General features: G+C 43.6%; 1 protein-coding gene across 1 annotated transcript in view; it reads left to right on the top strand.

Moving 5' to 3' along the window:
- LOC100082800 (kinesin-like protein KIF26B) overlaps positions 1 to 23,717 on the top strand; it is a 191,812-nt gene that overhangs the window by 85,352 nt on the left and 82,743 nt on the right. Inside the window, exon 7 of the mRNA XM_001513391.4 lies at positions 22,174 to 22,357. Within this exon, the coding sequence (XP_001513441.3) occupies positions 22,174 to 22,357 (184 nt within the window). The remainder of the gene's footprint in view (positions 1 to 22,173; positions 22,358 to 23,717) is intronic.

Consider the following 23,717-nt stretch of genomic DNA (forward strand, 5'->3'; position numbering starts at 1 on the left):
TGTCATTTCACCTTTTGCTCACAGGAGGGACTGGGCAGAGGTGAGACCGCACCTCCTAGCCCATCCCCCAGTCCCTGCCGCCATTTTGGTCTCCAGCCCTGCCTCTTCCATTTTACTCTACTTCAAAGACCTGGGCCACAGGTCCTCCCTCTTTGTTGAGGGCAGGCTCCCTCCTATTCTTTCGTTTTTTTCCCTCCCTGGCCCCACAGGAGCCTGTTCGTTGCCATCGTAGCTGTTGCCATCTCCAACCTTTTCTCCGTCCCTTCAAAATCCAGCTCTTTTCTCAGTGGTGGCAGGTGTTCCTGGGCTCATGTAGCTGCTGGTAATCTTTAACTGGTATTTTTTTTTAACTGGTATTTGTTAAATGCTTGCTGTGTTCCAGGCACTGAACTAAGCAGTGGGGTAGATAGAAGATAATCAGATTGGACACAGTCCATGTCCCATATGGGGCTCACAGTTTTGTGTCCCAGTTTACAGATGAGGTAACTGAGGCACAAAGAAGTTGAGTGAATTGCCCAAGGTCACAGAGCAGACAAGTGTGGAACCAGGATTAGAACCCAGGTCCTCTGATGCCCAGGCTCTTTCTACTGATCTATGCTGTTGCTCTGATTTCAGCATTGAGCATTTGTCAATCGTTTCATCATTTGGACACTATTGTACCTAGTGCATTTGGCAGCTGTTGTATTTGTCCATGGTCCAAAAGGCCCATATAATCCCATAGAATTTAACCCTAGCCAAGATCTGAATCAGAGCCATTCACATTGGTAATAACTGAAATACAGTCCTTTTACCCTTTATTGGGGGAAATCAAGTTAACAGTATAGGTAAGGACTCTAAACTCCTTATGCGCAGGTATCATGTCTACAAGCTCTGTTGCACTATATTCTCGGAAGTGCTTACTATGTGCAGAGAACTATACTAACTGCTTGGGAGAGTACAGTTGGTAGGCATGTTAGTACACACAGTTAGTGCTCAATAAATACCACTGATTGGTTGATCAAATCCTCCTAGTAGAAGAGGTTTGTGCTCAAATACCCTTGGGCATACCACCCTACACTTCACAAATGTCCTGCCCCTCTCAGCCTGAGAAAGTTCAATCTGAGGAACAACCTCAGTATGTGTCAGCTTAAAGCCAGGGGAGGGAAGTGGAAGAGAGGGAGGGTAATTATTTACATTGGGATGGAGAAAGAGAAAGGGACCAAAAAAGAAGAGTTTGAGTGGTAGGGCTAGGAACTGGGCCATGGGAAGGAAGAGGAAAGAAACTGATGTAGAACATTTAGATTTCATGTTTTAGTTGGGTTTTCTAGTTGACTGCAGAAAATAAAAAACCTTCCAATTCCAGGTATACCTACTCTTGAGAAATAAAGTTCAAAATTTGGGAATCTTTAGTTCTAATCTGGGGGTGCCTACTGATTCTGTGCATCGTTTTAACTCGAGACAATTCATAAGGCTCAGACAGTTTCGAAAGTGCTACATTTCCATGGAACTTTTGAAAACTCTTCATTTGGTAACGTAGCTATGTCCGAAGAGATAGCCGGCCATTTGTTTCAAAAAGAATGTCTCGTCTGTTCATAACAAAAGATCCCTGTCCTCAGATCAAATCCCTCAGTTATTTGAGAGATGATCTCTTTCAAGTCAGCCAGACTGAAGATGAAGGCCTTGGGCTCAGCATCTTGTCCTCTGCAAAGTAGAGACTGATCCATGAAAGGATGCTAGGTGGTGATGGGATGAGCGCAAGTCGGCCGCGGGGACCACCCACTGCGCCATCTCAGTTCTCCTTTAAGGCTGGGCCACAGAGTGGTCTGGCAACCCAGAGGGCTTGCCCCGAAACCCCAACATCTCCTGTCTCTGTTGCCCCATAAGAGAATAGAGATAGGGGGAATTGGTATTTTCCACTTTGTTCAGGAGAGGATGGCCTGTTCAGTTTCCCTGTGGACAAGGAGCATGCCACTCAGCTAAGCACTTTGATCCTCACCTCAGTCCCACAACACTAATGTACACATCCTTATTCTCTAATAATAATAATAATGATAATAATTGTGGTATTTGTTAAGCACTTTCTATGTGCCAGGCACTGTACAAAGTGCTGGAGTAGATACAAGATAATCAGGTTGGATAAAGTCTTCATCCCACAAAGGACTCACATTCTTAATCCCCATTTTACAGATGAGGATACTGAGGCCCAGAGAAGTGAAGTGACTTACCCAAGGTCACTTAGCAGACAAGTGGCAGAGCTGGGATTAGAAACCATGTACCGTGACTCCATTACTCTTGTCTGTAATTTATTTTCCATCAATGGTATTTATTGAGTGCTTACTGTGTGCAGAGGACTGTCCTAAGTGCATGGAAGAATAGAGTACAACAGAGTCGATAGACTCGTTCCTTGCCCACGGAGAGTTTACAGTCTAGAGGACTGCACTTTATTGTCCAACTTAGTCCATAGAATGTAAGCTCCTTGTTGCACATTGATTGATAGGATCAGCCTGGGTCTTTGTGGACCAGTTTGAGCTTTGGCAAGTAACAGAGGTGTTGTCCTCAATTTATTGCTCTTATCATTGTGAATTTCAGCTTTTCTTTTCTAATTGTTTAATAATTCTGAAGTCTAAGCATTTAAAAATATTGATTTTGAGGCTTTCCAAGTCTCATAAATGATTAAACACATTGGACAGTATCACTCTATTATAGTTTTGCCATGCATTCAGATTTCCTCCGCTTATGTTTTTCCATAGTTGAAGGGATACTCATTTTTCATATTTCTTTGAGTAAAGTACCTAGACACTTACATAATATTCTCTGAGGTTTTCGTTATTTATTATTATTGTCCCAAATCAGCTTCTCCCCTCCTTTCATCTCTATACTAAGAGGACTATTAGAGTAATAGCCAACTGAGCATTCTGCAGTCATCCCTGTAATGACATCATCATCATCATGATCATTTACAGCTGAGTAGTGAGAATTTTCCTGTCGGACTGGTAAAGCGTTTATCTGAATGCCTCTTAGCCAAAAGCCCTATAGGCCTTAGGAACTCTTTAGCAGTGAGCTCTGTCACCTCTCTTTCTTTAAGCGTTTGAAGAGTGATGCCCTGAAGCAACGTGGCCTAGTGGAAAGAGCAGGGATCTGCGAGTCAGAAGGACTTGGGTTCTAATTCCGGCTCCACCACTTGTTTGCTGTGTGTCCTTGGGCAGATCACTTATTTTCTCCGTGCCTCACTTCCCTCATCTGTAAAATGGGGATTAAGACTGAGACCCCCTTGTGGGACAGGGACTGTGTCCAACCTGATTATCTTGTATCTATCCTTGCTCTTAGTACAGTTCCTGGTACATTGTAAGTGCTTAACAAATTCCATTAAAAAAAAAAAAAGTAAAGCCAGATTGAGCATATTTTAGTGGATAGAATTTTTAAACAAATTTTGTCTTCAAATAACTGTCCTCAATATATCTGTACTGTTTTCATTCAGCTGTATTTATTGAACCCCTACTGTGTATAGAGTGCTGTTAGTCACTATGCACTGTACTAAGCCCTGAAGTAGATGCAATCATATTGAACAAACTCTCCATTGCATTCAGAGCTGACAGTCTAAGAGAAAGAGAGGATAGGTATTTAATTCCTGTTTTACAAATGAGGAAACTGAGGCACAGAGAAATTAATATTAATAGTAGTATTTAAGAGATTAATATGTGACATATATTGTGTAAGCACTGTTTTAGGTACAGGGTAATCAGGCTGGACATGGGGCTCACAATCTAAGTAGGGGGTAGATATTAACTCCCTATTTTACAGATGAGGAAACTGAGGCCCAGAGAGGTTAAGTGACTTGCCCAAAGTCACACAGCAAACAAGTGGCAGAGTTGTGATTAGAACCCAGGTTTTCTGACTCCCAGTTCTGTTTTCTTTCTACTAGGGCATGCTCTGCAGTTTTCCACTAGGCCACAGTTGCAGCTTTCCTTTGGCATAGAGTCCTGAAGCTTTGTCATCTCCTAGAGAGAGACAAAGTATTTCAACTACAGTTTTGCCCCCTTCCTACCTCTCTTTACTTTATGAGCTTTCCATATGCCTATACTGATGTCAGATTTTAAACATTCGCAGTATCCCACTCCCCTTTCCTTCTCCACCTTGTCTCACAGACGATCCCTCTCCCTACTTCAAAACCTTATTAAAGGCACATCTCCAAGAGGCCTTCCCCAACTAAGCCCTTGTTTCCTCGTCTCCCACTTCCTTCTGTGTCACCCTTGCACTGGATTTGTGCCATTTATTCACCGCTCCTTCACCCCCATGTCACATATGTACATATCCATAATTTGTTTCTAATAATGTCTGTCTCCCCCACAGACTGTTAACTTGTGGTGGTCAGGGAATGTGTCTACCAACTCTGTTATACCGTACTCTCCCAAGCACTTCTTACAGTGTTCTGTACACAGTAAGCACTCAATAAATACGATTGATTGATTGATACCTGCAAGTCCAGCCTCTTCCTACCTACCTCTGCAACCAGCACATTTCAGTGCTACCGCTGCAGTGCTGCAGAACTTTCCCCGTGTTCGGCCCCTTTAATCTTAACAATCAACTTACTTTGATCCTCTCTGAATTCTAACTCCCCCAGATACCCTGGGCAAAATATTCCTGAAGGGAGGGAGCCAGCTAGGCCACCCCACCATCCCCTTCCATCATCAGACACCAGCCTAGACTCCTTTCCTGCTGAGAGGAAAACGCCCTCCTGGAGGCCTCGGCCATCTCCCTTGCTCTTCCCCCTCTGAAGCACTCCATCTTTATCTGCCTCACTCACTTTCCCTTCTTTCCTCTCACATGCTTTTATCATGATCATTGTGGAAAGCTGCTCTTGAGTGTTTGTAGCTCCCTGAGTCGCCTTCTATCTCTGCATCCTTTTATCTTAGCGTTCCATTTTGAAACCTTTTTTTCGGATGGTGTCTTACATCCCTTCCCATCCCCGCTCCCTCTGGCAGAGTTTATTATTTGGCTCTGTAATCGTGTCACTTGAGTCTATAAAAGCATTCTGGGGCGTACAAAAGATGCACTGTAACAACAACAAAAAAAAGTTGTCTGTCTTATATTGTGAGAGTTGACTCTGTCAGCCCTTGGTGCCACCCTGTACTCTGTGATTCTTTTGGGCTCCTTTCCTGCCAGGAAATCTGAGATGGTCAGGGAAGAGAAAGCAGAAATCAGGATCGAGGTGGGGAATGCATGATAGTAGTAGATGATATCAGGGAGTAAAAAAGGGACTTTTTGTCTGATTTTTGTCTGATTTGTACTTTCATTACTGAGAACTTTGAATAGTTTTACACATACGAACTGTGAGGCGAGACCTGGGTTGTATCTATAATCTATTTTCTGTGGGTGGTGGGCCAACATATATGTATCTCAAAATGTGCGTGCTTATACCCATGAGTATTAGGTCCCATGTTCTGTGGGCATTTATGCGTGTGTATATATAAAGCTAGCTAAATGTGGGGTATATGTATGTATAATTGAAGAGGTTTGAAATACTTAATTTTTGATGGTTTGCTTCACCACAGCTGCTCTCTGAGGGAATCTGTAAGCTACAGTAGGCTAACAGGAGTTGCAGCAAGTATTTTTCTGCGTCTGTCTCTCTCAGACACACTCACACATGCACGTACACACACACAGTCCATCTCTCTGTGTCTCTATTTCTCCCGCCCCTCCTCTTCCCTCCCTCCTCCTCTCTTCACCCCCCTCCCCGCATCCCTCTTGCTCTCTCAGATAGCAGACAAGAGTGAAATTGGTGCTGTTCTCTCGGAGAATCAGACTTGGCTATGTGTGTTGGGAAGGTTCCCTGGGCTAATCTTTACTGATTCCTTATGGATGAGAAATGCAGTGCCAGGAAATGGACGGACTTGGACGGGGAAGTTGGATGGGAGCTCAGTGGGGCCAGATCATGGGACAGAGGAAGCTTGGAACCACAGGAATTTCTCAACATCATTGATGCCTGGGTTTGTTTTAGGAATTCACAACCTCCCGTGGATTTAAGAATTTTCATGCCTTTATTCTTTCACCTTCACTCTGTTCCTCTCCCTTTTTGAGAGCGCCCCAGACCTGCAGAAAGCATTTGATTGAAGCTTTTTATTAGCTGATTTGAAGAAATGGATTCTGCACTTGGTAATTTAGCCATGATTTATCGATGATGATGGATTGGAAAGCAGTGTAAGTAATGCGATTATATGTATTTCTTGTCTTAAGTCTAATGAGCTTGTCTTTATTCTATGTGTCTAAACTTTATGAGAGGACATTGGACTCCAGAAAACTAGTTTTTAGGACTCCCAAAACAAGAAGTTTTAAGGGTCCCAATTGTAGGGATCTTTTTCTGTGCAATTGAAAATTTGGAAATTGTAAATTGTAAATTTGTAAATTGTGGAAGTTGCATCAAACCAGATCCAGTTGCTGCTGATGACAAATAACCTCAGGCAGACACAACTAAACTTAGATGAAAATGAATCTGGTGTTTGAATGGTCACAGATTGCCTGACAATAGCTCTACTTAGTGTGGCTGAAGTATTTTGCACAGTTGAGAAAGAGTGGGTGAGTTAACTTTCAAAGCCTGTGCTGAAAGTGCCTCTCTTGTAGATGGCAAAGGGGAGGATGAAGCTGGTTTGTGTCTCTTGGGAAAGATTCTTTCTGGCTTCAGAACTGACTCAGAAATGTGAGAGTTCTCCCCAATTTCAAAAGCCCCATCTCTTGTCTTCCCTGCTGCTTTTCGGGTTTCTTATGGCAAGATGCCACCTTGTTTCAGGACTTAGAAAACCTGGGCAATCCTGGGCAGCAGGATACGTGACAGCAGAACACGAGCTTTGGATTGGTTTATGCCAGCAGGAACTTGCACCTGTTTGTGCATACACTCCAATTAAATTCCCAAGTTTTCAGCTAATGAGTACTTAGCCCAGAAACAAAATTAGGGATGTTCATTCCAAAGGCAAAAACCCCCAAAACAAAACAAAAAACAAAAAAACCTCACAACCTTGAAGTATAAAGCTTAGCTTAAGAAGACCTTTTCTGGGTCCTTTCAAATTTGAAGTGAAACAGTTCAAAGTTATTGTAGGGCAATAATGTGAAAGAACTATACACCCACTTCTCCTAGAATGCAGGAGTTGTGTTCTGGTGAAATTCCTTATTAGAAAAGCCTGTGCTGTCATTCCCACCTTCTTGGATGCAAGGGGTAGGCTTAATATTCACAGAAGTTTTTCAAAAACCAAAATACTGAACCCAAATAGGCTCATGTTGTTGGAAAAACATTCCTTACCTCCCTAATCAATCAGTGGCATTTACTGAGTGCTTACTATGTTCAGAGCACTGTATTAAGTGCTTTGAGTAAAATACAAGAGTTGGCAGACAGGTTCCCTGCCAACAACCAGCTTATGGTTTAGGGGGGAGACAAATTGATAGAAATAAATAATTTATAATGTATAATTTAAAGATATCTACATAAGTGCTGAGGGGTTGGGTGGGGTGAATATCAAATGCCCAAAGGTCACAGATCCAAGTGCATAGACGACACAGAAGGGAGAGGGGAGCTGAGAAAAGAGGGCTTAATCACTGTCTATGCGGAAACACATAATGACCTCACGTGTTGTGGCAGAACTGAGTAGTTTTTTAAAATGAAGAAAGGGATCTTGGGAAGCAATCAAGGCAGTGTGACTTCTAAAATCATTAAAATCAGGTCTAGCATCCAGCCATGGAAATAACCCTGCACCCACCTTCGCTTGTTTTTATTTGTATTATTGTCTGTCTCCCCATCTAGACCATAAGCTCATTATGGGCAGGAAATGTGTTACCAACTCTGTTATATTGTACTCTCCCAAGAGCTTAGTATAGTGCTCTGTACACAGTAAGCGCTCAATAGATACAATTGATTGGTTGATTTCCTGTGCCCCTTTCCAAAACTGATGTGCTGGAGGGTCTGAAAGCGACTGTAATAATAATAATAATGTTGGTATTTAAGCGCTTACTATGTGCCGAGCACTGTTCTAAGCGCTGGGGTAGATACAGGGTAATCACGTTGTCCCATGTGAGGCTCAGTCTTAATCCCCATTTTAAAGTTAAGGTAACTGAGGCACTGAGAACTTAAGTTCATTCATTCAATAGTATTTATTGAGCGCTTACTATGTGCAGAGCACTGTACTAAGCGCTTGGAATGTACAATTCGGCCACAGATAGAGACAGTCCCTGCCTAATGATGGGCTCACAGTCTAATCGGGGAAGCAGAGCAAAGCAAAACAGAACAAAACAAAAACAAGACAGCACTATCACGATAAATAGAATCAAGAGGATGTACATCTCATTAACAGAATAAATAGGGTAATAAATAATATATACAAATGAGGACAGTGCTGAGGGGAGGGGAAGGGGGGCAAGGGGAGGAGCAGAGGGCGGGGAGGGGAGGAGGAGCAGAGGGGAAGGGGGCTTAGCTGAGGGGAGGTGAAGTGGGAAGAGGGAGGAGCAGAGGGTGGAGGGGGAGCAGAGGGAAAAACGGGGGAGCTCAGTCTGGTAAGCCCTCTTGGAGGAGGTGAACTCTCAGTGACTTGCCCAAAGTTACACAGCTGACAGGTGGTGGAGCCGGGATTAGAGCCCATGACCTCTGACTCTTAAGCCCATGCTCTTTCCACTGAGCCACCCTGCTTCTGTAGCTTCTGTAAACTCCTTGTGGTCAGGGAACATGCCTACCAATTCTGTTGTACTCTCCCAAGTGCTTAGTACAATGCACTGAACACAGCACTCCATAAATACGATTGATTGACCACACTGTCCCTTTCATTCATTAATTCAATTATATTTATTGAGCACTTACTTTGTTCAAAGCACTATACTAAGCCCTTGGGGAAGTAGAGTATAACAATAAACAGACAAATCCCCTGCCCACAAGCTGGCTAATATCCAAGACCACAGTCTTATTTGCTAGAAGGTGAAAATGAAATATGGACTTACAAGGCAATTCTGATTTTTGTTCATCTGACATTTCCGCCGTCTGATCAGGGTATTTCTCTCCCACCCACCCACCCCCCGCCACCCCAGACACACACACACACAAAACCCCTTTGGACTCCATGAAAGACCCTTCTGAAGATCCTCTGTAGTTGAACAGAACCAGCCACACACACAGAGGGAGCACTGTAATGAGAAAAACACTGGGCTGCCAGTTTCTGAGTTGCATGAGCTCAGTTAATGACTGCATGGAAGATCAATTCTGTGGACATTTGACTGAGATCATGTCGAACAAGCCTCACCAAAAGCCCTTGGGACTTTACCAATTTGCATTCTGCATGATCAAAGTTGAGCCACTTGGTAGTGGCATGTCCGGGAAGGTTACACCTTACACCCATCAGTCTCAACCCACTCCCACAACTCCATCACTCTTGCTACCCAAGCATACCTGAGACCACGCCCAGGTAGTGCCTCCTTTGTGTTATCAGGAGAAATCCGAGACAGGAGACTCAAACTCATGTCCACGGAGTACCTCTTTGCATGCCAACAGTTGAATCGCAAGGGGAAAGAAGGTTTTCATCTTCTTTTTTTTTCCCCCGAGAATTCCATCAGGCTCATTAACATTTATAGAGGACTCGGAGAAAAACTGAAGATCCCAAGCGAAACATTCAGTCATAAGCAAAGTCTTGGAAAAATCACTGCACTGTACGTGGTATTGTCTTCAGAGCCAAGATTCTTGCCCAACCCTCTTACTCTGCTCTTGCTTGAAGTGAGTTCTTGCTCCAACTCCCTGTTGTGTCTTACCATATGACCATGCTTGAATTGGTCATCGTCACTTTCTCATGCTACCATACTATGGCAAAGGGGGATTGCACAGGAGAGAGGAAATTTTCTGGACTATCCACCCAGGTTCCCCCAATTCTGCCTTGAACAGCCCTGCCTACTAATGGCTCCTTTTAAGATCTCCAGGGAATCTAATGTGGGTCCCATTAAAGCCAACTGATTAGCAGCCAAAAGCAATGCTTTGAAGAAGGGCAAGGGAGAGTGCTTTTTAATGGTGAGCAAGGAAAGGGGCCAGATAGGCTGATACCTGCAAAGAGTCTTTGAGAAAGGAGCTGATTGTCATCAGGGAAACTGCAGAGAAATAAAGTATTGCAGTCAAGGTGAGAGAAACGGAGAGGTCTAAGCTGACAAAACCCATAGGCAGTTAAGTGTTTCCCAGGCCAGTGTCTTGAGGATGGAAAGCAGCTTTCATTTTGACCTGCTTTTCAACGGGAAGATGTGATACATTTTGAGTCATTTTACTGAGAAGCTGCATGGTATAGTAGATAGAGCACAGGCCTGGGAATCAGAAGGTTATGGGTTCTAATATTGACCCACCACTTGTCTGTCTGAAGTCACCTCACTTCTCTGTGCCTCAGTTACCTCATCTGTAAAATGGGGATTGAGGTTGTGATTGAGGTTGTGAGGCCCACATTAGACTGGGACTGTGTCCAACCCAATTTATTTGTATCTACCCCAGTGTTTAGAATAGTGCCTGGTATATAGTAAGTACTTAACAAATACCACAATTATTATTATTATTTTTGTACTATACTAGGATGCTCTTTTGGAACGGTGCTGAATTTGTAGTGAAAGATATGTGGAGGCCCAACTGATTATGTAATTTTCCATTTTAGATTTTAGATTCCATTTTAGATTAGGCTTTGGAGGGGCAGCAGTATATCGTGTCATTAGTGACAGTAGTATTAATAATGGTATGCACTTGTGGTAAGTGTATTTGATAGAGCAGAATGCTAGTGTAGTGTGGTTCATGGGTTAGATGTCTGTAAATTCTAAAATATTTAGAAATGTAAAATAAAGTTTTTATTTTCGTGGCATTATCTATGGCCAAGCCTAAAACACACTGTGCCCTCTTGTTTTTTTCTTTTTTCATGATATCTAAGTGCTTTCTGTGTGTCAGTCTGACTGTGTCTTAAGTGCCGGGATAAATACAAGTTAATCAGATTAGGCACAGTCCGTTCCACATGGGATTCGATCTGAGTAGGAGGGAGAATCCGTTCCACATGGGATTCAGTCTTAGGAGGAGGGAGAACAGGTAATGAATCCCCATTTTACAGATGAGGAAAGTGAGGCACAGAGCAATGAAGTGACTAGCCCAAGATCACACAGAAAGCAACTGGCAGAACCCCCATCCTCTGACTCCCAGGCCCATTCCCTTTGCAGTAGGCAGTGATGTTTCTCATGTCTTTAGAAAATCTAGGCATTATGGGTGAAGAGTAGAAGATCATGGGGAACGTGAAGAAAAACAAAATTTGGATCCTCCCTTCCCTCCCTTATCACTGTCAGTAGAAGAATATGACAAGGAAAGGAGGAGTTGCTGGTAGTCAGACCAGGCAGATGGCTCCTGGAGGCTGATATCCAGCTCTGCCACTTTCCAACTCTGTGACCTTGGGCAAGTCATTTTACTTCCCTGTGCCTCAATTACTTCTTCTGTAAAATGGGGATAAAATCCCTCTCCCTTAGACCGTGAGCCCCATGTGGGACAGGGATTGTGTCTGACTTGATTGCATTATATCTACCCCAGCGCTTAGTATAATGCTTGGCACATAGCACTTAACATGTCCCATAATTAATACTACCTGGCAGGTGAAGAATCACCATTCGTCTCTCTTTTTCCTTTGGGGAGAGAGAAAGCCACTACATGTGGTAGGCTGTTTGCCAGGTGCAGTGGTTTAGCATGGACCTGCTGGGGGTGATGGGAGGGTAAGGCTTATCAGATCCTGGAACCTGCAGGGACCCCAAAAGAATCCATCATACCTTGGCCCAGCAAGGAGTCAACATTACTCTGCCCAAGCCTTCTCAGCCCCCAAGAATCATCCCTTGTGATTCAACAAGCATAATTCTCCCATTTCCCCCTCAGCTCAGCACAAACACATGGTTTATTTTAGATATGATAGGTTGCTCAGTGGCTCAAAAAAGAAATGGTCCACGTAAGTTTCAGACCCAACCTTTTCCTTGAGCCCCTCGACTAGGACAGACAGATAATGAGACTTCCATTACACACAGTGCCCCCACACTCTCCTTAATACTTCTGGCAACCATTTCTCCCTCAGACTTCGGATCTATTTTTCAACCTCAAAGCAGAGGGGAGGTAAACCTTTAAGATTGAGATCCAGAATTTCCAATGTTCCAGTCCAAAATGTATGTGCTGTAATGCCCTAAGTAAGAGCTGTAATAAAATGATTACAGAACACTTTGTAAAATGGATGAAGTAGGTGAAGTACCCTTAATGTCTTCAATTTAGAAGGCACATCTATTCTGTGGAGCTCTGTGCATGATACTGATATATTAAAAGGAAGCAGGCCTTGATTCAGGGATGGTCTTGTTTTAACATTAGATTGTTAGCTCCTTGAGAGTAGGGATTATGGTTTATTTTTCTTCTCTGTGTCTTTCAAGAGCCCCAAATAGTTATCTGGACACATTAGTGGCCCTATGAATTTTGGGTTGATGGCTGTGTGACTTCTTGCTACTGAAAGAGTAATCCCAAATCAGGTTGCTGAATTAAAGTACTTCCTCTCCAAGTCCAATATGTCAGGTGAGGGGGAACCATTGGGATTAAAATTAAATTGCTCATCTGCTCACTGGCTGGTGAGGAAATCAGCTGAAATTGTATCTTTTATTGGCAGGTGGATTGATTACCTTCCAATAGTTTTGTGTTCTGTCACTCACGAAACCAGTGCTTCCTAGGCTGTAGGGGCTACTTGATTTAATGTAAGAGGGGGAAGAAAGAGAAGGGAGAAAGACTGAGGCAGAGAGAGGAAGGAGAGAGACTTTGGGGGTGAAGACTGAGTCAGAGAAGGAAATGTGAGAGACACCTAGGCAGGGAGAGGAGATAGATTCTAAGGCAGGAAGAATGGAGAAAGAGGTTGAGGCAGAGAGAGAGGCTGAGTCAGAGAGGGAGGAGAGAAAGACAGAGAGAGGCAGAGAGACATTGAGGTAGGAAAGAGAGAGACTAAGGCAGGAAAGAGGGAGGGAGAGACTGAGATAGGAAAGAGGGAGAGACTCAGAGAAAGGGAGAGAGAGTGACTGAGAGGGAAGTATTGAGGAAGAAAGAGGGAGAGAAACTTCATCTGAGGCTGAGAGAAAGGGGGAAACAGTTTGGTTTAATGGATAGAGCATGGTCCTGGGAGTTAGAAGAATCTGTTTCTAATCCTGAGTCCACCACTTGTCTGCTGTGTGACCTTGAGCAAGTCACTTAACTTCCCTGATCCTCAGTTACCTCATGTGGAAAATGGTGATTAAGACTCTGAGCCCAGTGTGGGACATGGACTGTATCCAGCCTCAGCTTATTTCTGCCCCAGTGCTTAGTACAGTGCCTGGCACGTTGTAAGCACTCATCAGATGCCATTTTAAAAACACCATAAAAAAAGAGAGTGGGACTGAGCCAGAAAAAGAAATGGGGAGAAAGAGCCTGAGGCAGAAAGAGAGGCTTGAATTAATGAATGAAAGGCTTTGACTGTGCCTCAGGAAGGGTCTTTTCCATGAGCTGTTCCATTGCAGGCCCTGATGAAAAAGCGAGAACTGCTGTCTTGCAACCAAACTTCAAATAAGCCAAAATAGTGGGAACCTTTAGTGTCTCCCAGAGTCCTGTTTGTGTTCTTTCTCTTACTCTTCAGATGTCCCACCATGCTAATTCCACTAGGGTTATAGGAAGTGAAGAAATGCATCAAGTTGGATTTTTAAACCATTGTGTACTCTAAAAGTAATCTGAGATAGATTTGAAGCCACAGATATGGTCTGGCAGCTCTTAAATATGTAAAGATTTTCCTTAGTTTATAAACTCACTGAGCAAGAACTCATTTGTATTGTGGCCTACAACCTAGCCCGTAGTTTTCTGTGGCCAGGTTCTACTGGTAACTAGAATTTCAGAACTGGCCCTGGGAAGAGAATTGATAGTACTGCTTCCCTTTCCACCATGTTGTGTTGTCTTTGTTCCCTGATCACACGGTTGATTCAGCTGAGCATTTGACAGTGGTGAATGGGAGTAGTGGCAATCAAGGGGAAATTTTAGGGAGATGAGAGATGTAATTGATAGCTACCTACTAGCTTTTGGCTCCAGCAGCAGTATCTCCTGAGGGAATGTGGATCTGTGCTGTTTATTCTTTGGCAACTTAATAAAATAACTATCATTATCATCACCAACATGATCTTTCTACATTGGTCTACTTTAATGGTCTTGCATCTACCCACTTCCTCTTGGGGAACTCTCCTGCTAAAAGAAGGATCTGGGGAACAGGATGCAGCCCCTCCCTCTCTCATTAAAAGCTTACCGCCCATTTGAAGAAGAAAGACCCCCACCCCCCAGAAAAAAGGCTACACCAACCCCAAGACTTCTCCAGCTTTCCTGTCCAAGGCACTATCATACTTTTGAATACACACTGGCCCCCACAATTTGTGTGATGCCTCCTGCTGCCAGGAACTTACTGTGGTTCCTGCTTTTGTAGTTGTTAATTATAAAATTTTCACGAGAGCTCCCTGTCTACTCTTAGGAAGCAGTCGGGGTCAATTTGGAACTTCCTCTGCTGGCCAGTGGGTATCTGCTTGGATGTTATAAAGTGTAATTACATTCTTATTACAGGTAAAATTGTAATGCGAATAACAACTCACTCTTAATGTTTTTAAGTAATAGCAATAGTATTAAATGGTTATTGTGTGCTTAGCACTGTACCGAGGCCTGGAAGAAAATACACAGGTGGGAATTAGGTATGCTCCCTGTCCCTCAGGGGGCTCACAGTCAATCAGTGGTATTTTTTTGAGTGCTTACTGTGTGAAGACACTGAACTAAGCACTTGGGAGAGTAGAATAGAACGAGAGTTGGTAGACACATTCCCTGCCCACAATGAATATACAGTCTAGAGAGGGAGACAGACATTAGGATGATATTATTTGTTTTACATAGAAACGATAATGTGTTTCTTAACTGATTGGAAGCAGTGAAGGCTAAGAGAAGTGGGCCTGGGATGAAGGCAGAGGAACAAACCTAAAACTGAGTTTGGAATCTTGATTCTTGAGCAGAGGCACAGGGGAGATTCTCACAGGCTAATTATTTAACCTCATTGTCTAACCTTATTTGGAAAATGGGGACGATGATATTGACCCATCTCATCAAAATGGTATGTGCATTAAGAATTAAGAAGCCGAACTCTTAAAGGAAGAAAATGATCATTTGTTTAAATTGTTCATTCAGTAATTTGGTTTATGAGTGTATTGATTTCTAAAAAGCAACTCGAGACAAAGAAAAATTTAGGAGGGGAAGAATTTACAGGGACCTGCCAAATTGAATCCGTCCAAAAAGCTAAAATGCATTATGGATTTTTTTTTTATAATAATGATGCCATTGCTTCTGTGGCACAATTCAAGAATCTCAGAGTTCTGTAGCAATGATAGCTGTTAGAGCTTTTTGGAATGGAATATTGTACTCCAGTAGAGTCCTCCAGGATAGGGTGTGGTCAGGGGTGCATTTTCCCCATTCATCAACCAGAGACGGAAGTCTCTGGGAGTCAGAAGGGCCTGGGTTTTAATCCTGGCTCCACGACTATTTTGCCATGTGACCTTGGGCAAGTCACCTAACTCTTCTGTGCCTAAGTTACTCGATCAGCAAAATGAGGATTGACTGCAAACCCCATGTGGGACAAGGACTGTGTCCAATGTAATTACCTTATACCTACCCCAATGCTTAGAACAGTGCCTGGCACATAGTAAGCCCTTAATAAAATACCATTTTAAAAAAAAGGTCACCCCTGCAGAGTGGTGGGAACTTCATCCTGCTTCCCTCTGCTCTGCTGCCTGGCCAACAGGTACCCCTTGGCTTCATACCCTCATTCCCCAAGAGGGAGAGTAGACTGTGAGCCCATTGTTGGGCAGCGATTATCTCTATCTGTTGCCGAATTGTATATTCCAAGCGCTTAGTACAGTGCTCTGCACACAGTAAGTGCTCAATAAATACAATTGAATTTTCCCTTATGTGTAAGGAAATAATAATAATTATTATAGTACTTGTTAAAGTGCTTACTATGTGCCAAGCACTGTTCTAACCACTTGAGTAGATATGTTAATCAGGTTGGACACAGTCCCTGTCCCTCACGGGGCTCACAATCTTAATTGAAGAAGGGATTGTGGCTTAAGTTCTAAGTGGGGCTTTTGGGTCCCTTGAATTTAATTGACCGCCCCCCACCACCACCCCAATACCCCATAAATCCCAGCTTCCCCCATTGTTATCTGCTCTCAAGTTGAGTCTCTCAGTACCTTAGGGAAGGAGGAAGGAACCATGGCTTTTTCCCTGCCTCCTGCCTCTGGGACTCCAGGGTTCCTGCTTCCTGGAGGGGGAGGAAGGAAAGGTGCAGTTCACTGTTGAAAATGCCACAGTCTTGGCAAGGTATAGTGGCCACTGCACACAGTAGCACAACTACTTCTCGGGGAACTGTGGCTTGTTTGGAAAACTCCCACCAAGGTGTCTCCCCTCCATCCACCCTCCTTCCAACACCCTCCTTGTTATTCTGTGGCACTTCTACCCCACTCCCACCCCTCTGACCCAGCAGTGTGGCAAGAAAATGTTGAGTTGGAGAGTATGTCCTCAGTTGACCATTTAGCAAGAAATTGTCTGTAACTAAAGGTCAGAAATGGCAAATCAGATTGACTTTTTGAGGTAACCTTTTGAAGCAGGAAGCAGCAACTTTTTACTTGTGGCGAGACTGACAGCGACATTTTGACTCATGAGGGGCCAGACTAAAGAACAAAATAATGCCTAATGAAACAGATTTTTGACTAACAATATTATATACAGAATAAAATAGAATTACCAAAAATGCCCATTCACCACTCAGGCTAGATAGATGATATACACCCCCACCCCCCCCCACCCCCCGCCGTTTCTCCTCCCTTCTTCTCTTCATATTTTTCAGATCATGGGTGTGTCATCCCTGCTTGTCCCTTTCCTCCTCTTTCTGCCTCCTTTTTTCTCCCTCTGTCTGCTTTTTCTCATCTCCTGGAACTTCTCTCTTACCTTTCACCTGCTCTTCCCATCTTCCTTTTCTTTGGCCTCCTGTCCCTTTTCTTCCCTCTCCTATCTCTCTACTCTATCCTGCCCTACCTCTGCCATCACTCCCCCACATTCTGTAAATGTACTTTCACCTGCTCCTTTTCCTCATCATCCCCCTCTTACCATCCCCCTGTCCTCTTATTCCCATTTGCCTGATCCTGCATGTTATAGTGGAGAGAGCAAAGGCCTAAGAGTCAGAAGGTCATGGGTTCTAATCCCAGCTCCACCACTTGTCTGCTGTGTGACCTTGGGCAAGCCACTTCACTTCTCTGTGCCTCAGTTACCTCATTTGTAAAATGGGGATTGAGACTGTGAGCCCCACATGGGACAGATCGTGTCAAACTCGATTTGCTTATATCCACGCCAGCACTTAGTACAGTGCCAGGCACATAATAAGTGCTCAACAACACTTACTGTGTGCAGAGCACTGTACTAAGCACTGGGGAGAGTACAGTATAACAGAATAAAAGACACATTCCCTGCCTTCAGTGAGCTTCCACTCTAGAGTCTAGAGAAGAGACACTCTTTTATTAGCTCTGTCTTTCTCCTACCATGCCCCGCCCCTCTCCCAATCTCCCATCCCCTCTGCCCCTTCTCTAATCCCTCTTTACAACCCTCATCCAGTTGGCCCCTGACCTCTAGATCACGCCCCCTCCACACTGCTGCCTGGACAACTATTCTGGAACTGTGAGGCCAGACCTAGTGCCCTTCAGAGGCAGTGAGGGCCACTAAAGCCCGGACATGGTGTTAGGTTGCTATTTCATCCCAGTGTTTTAAACACTGTAACAGCCACTTTTGCCTGCCAGCCCTCCACTCCCATTATAGAGGAGATTTGTGGGCTGCTGCTTAATGGGACATGATGCTGGGATTAATAAGGAAAGGTCACGGTAGGATCCCACCTGGGGCTAGTGAGAAGGAAAACTCTCTGGAAATAAATAACTGGGCCACTCCCCCCCTACCCCCCAACTCCAGAACAGGTCAAGGAAAACACACTCCGGGCTGCCATAGGGGCTTTGAATGAGAGAATTCAGTAGATTGTCATTAACATCTCTCCATAGGGCTCAGCCCTAAATGGAAGAGTTCTTTCCACAAATTACCCCTTCAGAATTCACGAGTTGCATTTTTCAACTACACAACTCACTTGTCTTGCAAGGCATTTTAGATTCTGTTCTGTGCTATGTGCATTTTGGCCAATCCATGGCAGCTTCCATTGGCAGAGAAGCAGCATGGCTCAGTGGTAAGAACCCGGACTTGGGAGTCAGAGGTCATGGGTTGTACATCGCCTTGATTCTATTTAGTTGCCATTGTTTTTACGAGATGTTCTTCCCCTTGACTCTATTTATTGCAATTGTTCTCGTCTGTCCGTCTCCCCCGATTAGACTGTAAGCCCGTCAAACGGCAGGGACTGTCTCTATCTGTTGCCGACTTGTTCATCCCAAGCGCTTAGTACAGTGCTCTGCACATAGTAAGCGCTCAATAAATACTATTGAATGAATGAATTTGAATCCCGGCTCTGCCACTTGTCAGCTGTGTGATTGTGGGCAAGTCACTTAACTTCTCTGGGCCTCAATTACTTCATCTGTAAAATGGGGATTAACTGTGAGCCTCACGTGGGACAACCTGATTACCCTGTATCTACCCCAGTGCTTAGAATGTGCTCTGCACATAGTAAGCCCTTAACAAACACCAACATTATTATTATTATTGTTGTTGTTCTCTGGCTAGTTTGATGAATGCTTCCCATGTTCTTCAGCGCTTTGCTGCATGCATTGTGCTGGGTCATCCACACTCTGGGTGCCAGTAGGCACCTGCAGAAATTTGCTGCGAGTGCCTCCTGGATATAAATGGCCTCTTGGGCACTGTGCCTAGTTCCCAATGGGGCCTAGCGGGGTTATAGGGAGCATCGTTGCCAATGATCGTGACTTTTGACGTGGAGGTTTGGTGTAGTGGGAAGACTATGTGAAGCTAATGTATGAGTCATAGTAATCAAAGTCCTAGTCAAGATGTTCAGACTGGATTAGGAGCATGGCAGGACATGTCAAGGCACACAGAGAGATTCTGTACCCAAATAAAGGAAATAGGGAAATTGAGGCACAGACAGGCTAAGGAAATTGTCCGAGGTCACCCTCAGCTCCATTGACACAGGAGGAAATGAGACTGGGAAATTCTCATTCTGTGGACTTTTCACATTCAAACCACTAAGTTCAAACCACTGACTGCCAGTCAGACAGAAAACCTGCAATTGGCCTTAAAATGCTTAGTGGGAAAATGTCCCGAGGTTTCAATTACTGTAAATAACTTGTTACTTTTTAAAAGTGATTTTAAAAAAAGGAATTACTTCTTTGAGAAAGCTAAACTAAATGTCATTTTCCCACTTAATTAATCAGAAGGCCCCCAAACCTCAGAGTGTCACCCAGAATTGAAAATTAATTAGCTTTTCAGAGAAAGAGCTACAGGTAATGAGCAAAGTGCTGAAGATTAAAGGCTTTACTATCTTTGTAGACTCTGCACGTTTTTGCCCATCACAGCCTGATGCAGTTTGCTGCTTCAAGGCAACAAATTACCCCTTTGCATGATGTGCTTAATTTCGTGGCATTTCTCATTTCATAGGAGTGAAAATAAAAAAGTAAGAACAAAGTACATAGATTTTTTTTTTAATGAAAACACCAAAAGTGAACAGTTCAAATGCCTTTGGAGTCTTTGAATTTTTCCAGATAATTTAGTCACATGCATAGCTAGGGAAGATAGTTAAAGGAGCAACTTGTTTTTTTCAGAATTTAGAGCTTTTCTTCAGCACACTCCAACTGCTCAAAAATTTGGGGATTTTTCAATCAACTAATAAATAGGTTTTTTTAGTGCAGAGTGAAATACTGAGTGCTTGGGAGTGTTCAGCAGTTAGTAGACACAATCCCTGCCCTCACGGATTTTACACGGATTTTAAGGCTTTGAAGTTGGGGAGAGTAATTGTCTGTCGGATTTGAGGAGGGAGGGTGTTCCAGGCCAGAGGCAGGATGTGGGCAAGAGGGGGTGGTGAGATAGATGAGCTCGAGGTACAGCTATAGAGTGTGGGCAAGGTTTTCAGCTGCCTCTTTGTACGTATTCATCTATGGATATGAATATCAGTTTGATATATATATTTACGTATATGTACACAGGTCATTTCTGGGGTGCATGTTCATATGTGCATAGCGGGAGGGGGAGTTTAGGTATACTCACACTCAAGACTATTTTCATGCAGTTTGCTTCTAACATCCTAGTCTTTGGCATGACCTCACTCACTCAACTGAGATTTTTTTTTTGCTTCTGTGCTATGGAGGTATGTTGCTAAGCAACCAGGTCAGTAATTGGTAAATGCTTATATTTGATTTGATTTAAGTTACTTACAAAAATATGTAGCTGTTTTCTCTCCACTATTAGACTAATGATAATCATCTGATGTTATTTTATCCAAATAAACTGTTTTAAGTTGATTCATTCATCAAGCTCTTGTGTGACACATCATTTAGGTTTCTAAGCCTGTTCAGTGCTTGGAATTTACAAGAATATGGTAATTTGTTATGCTCATCATTAAAGGGACCTCTGCTGTAGGTGTGAAGGTATAGTATATATATTTATTGATATATATCAGCAAATGTGGCATGACTGACTATCATAAAGCATTTTACTGTGGATTGTAATTAAACGGTGTCACAACAATCAATTAATTATAAGTAATTACAAAATGCTCATCTAAGAGCCCTGCCAAATGGTTGCGAGCAGAGGGAATGGGCCTGGAGCTAGTCAACGTTGATGATTCCGGGGGAGAAGGGAGGAGGGTCACTGGGAGACGAGACTGTGAGGAGCCCAGAGGGTGTTCATTGATGGCATTCAAAAATGCTGGACTAACGCCTTTTGGCCACTCCCTCTTCTATCCTCCCCTCCCCACCCCGACCAAGCTCCCGTCAGGACAGACAAGTATTAAATCAGGTGGAGGGCCACCCTAGGAACCAGGCTTTGTCAGCCTCTTCCTGGCCCTTCAGCCAACCTTGCGAGAGGCTTTGCTGTGGTAATTAATGGAAGTAGCATAACTCAAAATTCGACTGGCCTGTGCCCGGATCTCTGCCTAGCGTCTGATGTTCCTTCCCAGAGCTCAGAACTGCCTCTCTCCCTTGCTGTGGCTTTTCTGCCGCTCCTCAAGAGGAATGGCCAGAGACTCCTGACACAGGCCCAGGACCCACTGTTGTGGGTCATTAATGACTTGGCTAGATCAGGGCTGGGCAGGGATTCTGATACTCTGTAAGTGACAGGGGGCAAGAGGGGATGGGAATGGTTCCAACTCCAGAGGTGGAACCATGGTGGCACCACAGATTCAGCAAACCCCCACCTGCCAAGGGTCTCGACGTCAGGCTATGTCGGGAGGCTCCAAATAGCAGCTATGGTCGGAATGGAGCAAGGTTAGAGCTTTCCTGGGCAGACACAGTGGACTCAGCCAGGCTGAATCTGGCTGTGATTGTATTGAATTTTGTGCTCAGCGATTATTTTCCAAATGTTCAATCCCTTCCTCCTGCCCCCTTCCCCCTGCCGATTGCTGGCTAATATTAGGTTTTTGCTGTTCTGTTTCTGAAACAAGTTTGATTTATTCTTTGCCTATTGAACTGTGATTGACTTTTTCCCCCTCACCTCTCCCAGTACATAGCAACACCTTGATGGGTCACCCACGCGGTCTTCCTTATTCTGACTCATTTGTGTTTTACAAGGTGTTTGGCTTCAAAAATTGAGTATGAGGGTCCTTACATTTCCATTTTACTTGCTAAGGGATTTATTGAATGATGAATATAACAGGTGCTACTTCTACCTAAGACAACCAGCTCTATTCATATTTTTTAACTGGAGGGTCATGGAAAACAAACAATTCTTTGTAAACCCAAAGGGCAGACTGATCCATTTAGCAGGTGTGTGAACCATACAAATGATTGTGCAGCTTCAAGTTAGTGGTAAGGTAGTTTCCCAAATAAATTGGGAAAGAAATAACAAGCTTCCGCATCAGGGTTCCCGAACACCTGGTTAGAGGAGGAAATCAGAATAAATCCACAGTGGCTGATGGTTTTCTAGTTGGTTTTCATTTTCTCTTCTTTCACTTCCAGAGCTGCTCAAAAATTGAACTTGTCTTCCAAAAAGAAGAAGCATCGACCTTCTGCATCTTCAGTGTCAGAATCTCCACTCTTTGCTACCAATTTCAGCGGGATTCTGCAACTATCCCCTCCCCCTGCACCACCGTGTCTGCTGAGGGCAGTTAACAAAGTGAAAGACACCCCAGGCCTGGGAAAGGTAGGATGCATAGAGTCACACCTGTGAAATTGGAGGTTTGGGGACTGAAGGAGAGGGGACAATAGAAATGAGGGGAGAAAGGATGTTTCAGGCTCAAACAAATCTGCTGTGTCCTCATCACAAAGGAAAATGGAAAGAAAGAAGGAAAGAAATCAAATTAGGGAGGATTGTAGTTTTTTGTTGTTGAGTTTACCTAACAGCAAATTGAGACATTTAATTTGTTGGCAATCGAATTTGCCTTTAGTAGAGAAATGAATCTGCATTGTTCCAGAAACAGACAGAGTCGGGACCCAGAGACAGAGAGACAAGGCAGAATACAGAGGCAGGAAAGGAAGACAAAGATAAAGTGACAAGTTACAGAAAATCTCTTTTTCTTTCTCTTAGTGTCCCTAAAGGTTTGTCTAGCCACAAAAAAAAACCAACAGAAAAAAACGTAGTGCTACTGTTTTGAAACTGAACCACTGCTTGGGCTTTAAAGGGATTATTTTTATCTCCCCTCTTCTGAGAAATACAAAATTTAGCTGTTCTAAGCACATGGGAAGAAATTTAGGAAAACCTATCAGAAGATCAAAACAGTGTGGTTTAGCCATGTTTGGAGGAACTGAACCTTAAATTACTTCTCAGACATTTTTCCTGGTTGCTACAGAAAGAATTTTAGGATGGGTCTACCTCCGATAAGCATTTATTTGCTTCGGATGGGTGACCCAAGTCTGAAGTTCATGTACCAGGTATTAAGATAATAGGAATAAAAATCTAAGCAACGCCATACCAGTAGGAGTAGTAATGGCATTGATTGAATTTATGCTGAGTGGAGTGCCCTCTACTAAGCTCTTGAGAGAAAATACCATGAAAATGCAGAACACATTTTTCTTATGGTATTTGTTAAACGCTTACTATGTGCCAGACACTTTTCTATGTTCTGGGATAGATACAAGCTTATCAGGTTGGACAAAATCCCTGTCCCACAAGGGGCTCACAGTCTTAAACCCTACTTTACAAATGAGACAACTGATGCACATGGAAGTGAGGTGACTTGCCCAAAGTCACACAACAGTCATGTGGTGGAGCCGCGATTGGAACCCAGGTCCTTCTGATTCACCGGCCTGTGGTTTATCAGTAGGCCTCACTCGTTTTATGAGATACCTTTGTATCAGTCATCCATCATGAGTATGGGAATGGCAATGGGACAGTTCCAAAACTGGTACCATGAAATGACTCAGAAATTGAAGACCCCATTTGCAGCAAACCTAGAAATGCTACATCTTGTAGTTTCCCAAGATCATCATTGTAATCACAATTATGGTGTTTGTTAAGCACTTACTATATGCAAAGCATTGAACTAAATCCTGGGGTAAGCACA

This window comes from Ornithorhynchus anatinus, chromosome 19 (genome assembly GCF_004115215.2).
Source record: "Ornithorhynchus anatinus isolate Pmale09 chromosome 19, mOrnAna1.pri.v4, whole genome shotgun sequence".
Lineage (NCBI taxonomy): Eukaryota > Metazoa > Chordata > Mammalia > Monotremata > Ornithorhynchidae > Ornithorhynchus > Ornithorhynchus anatinus.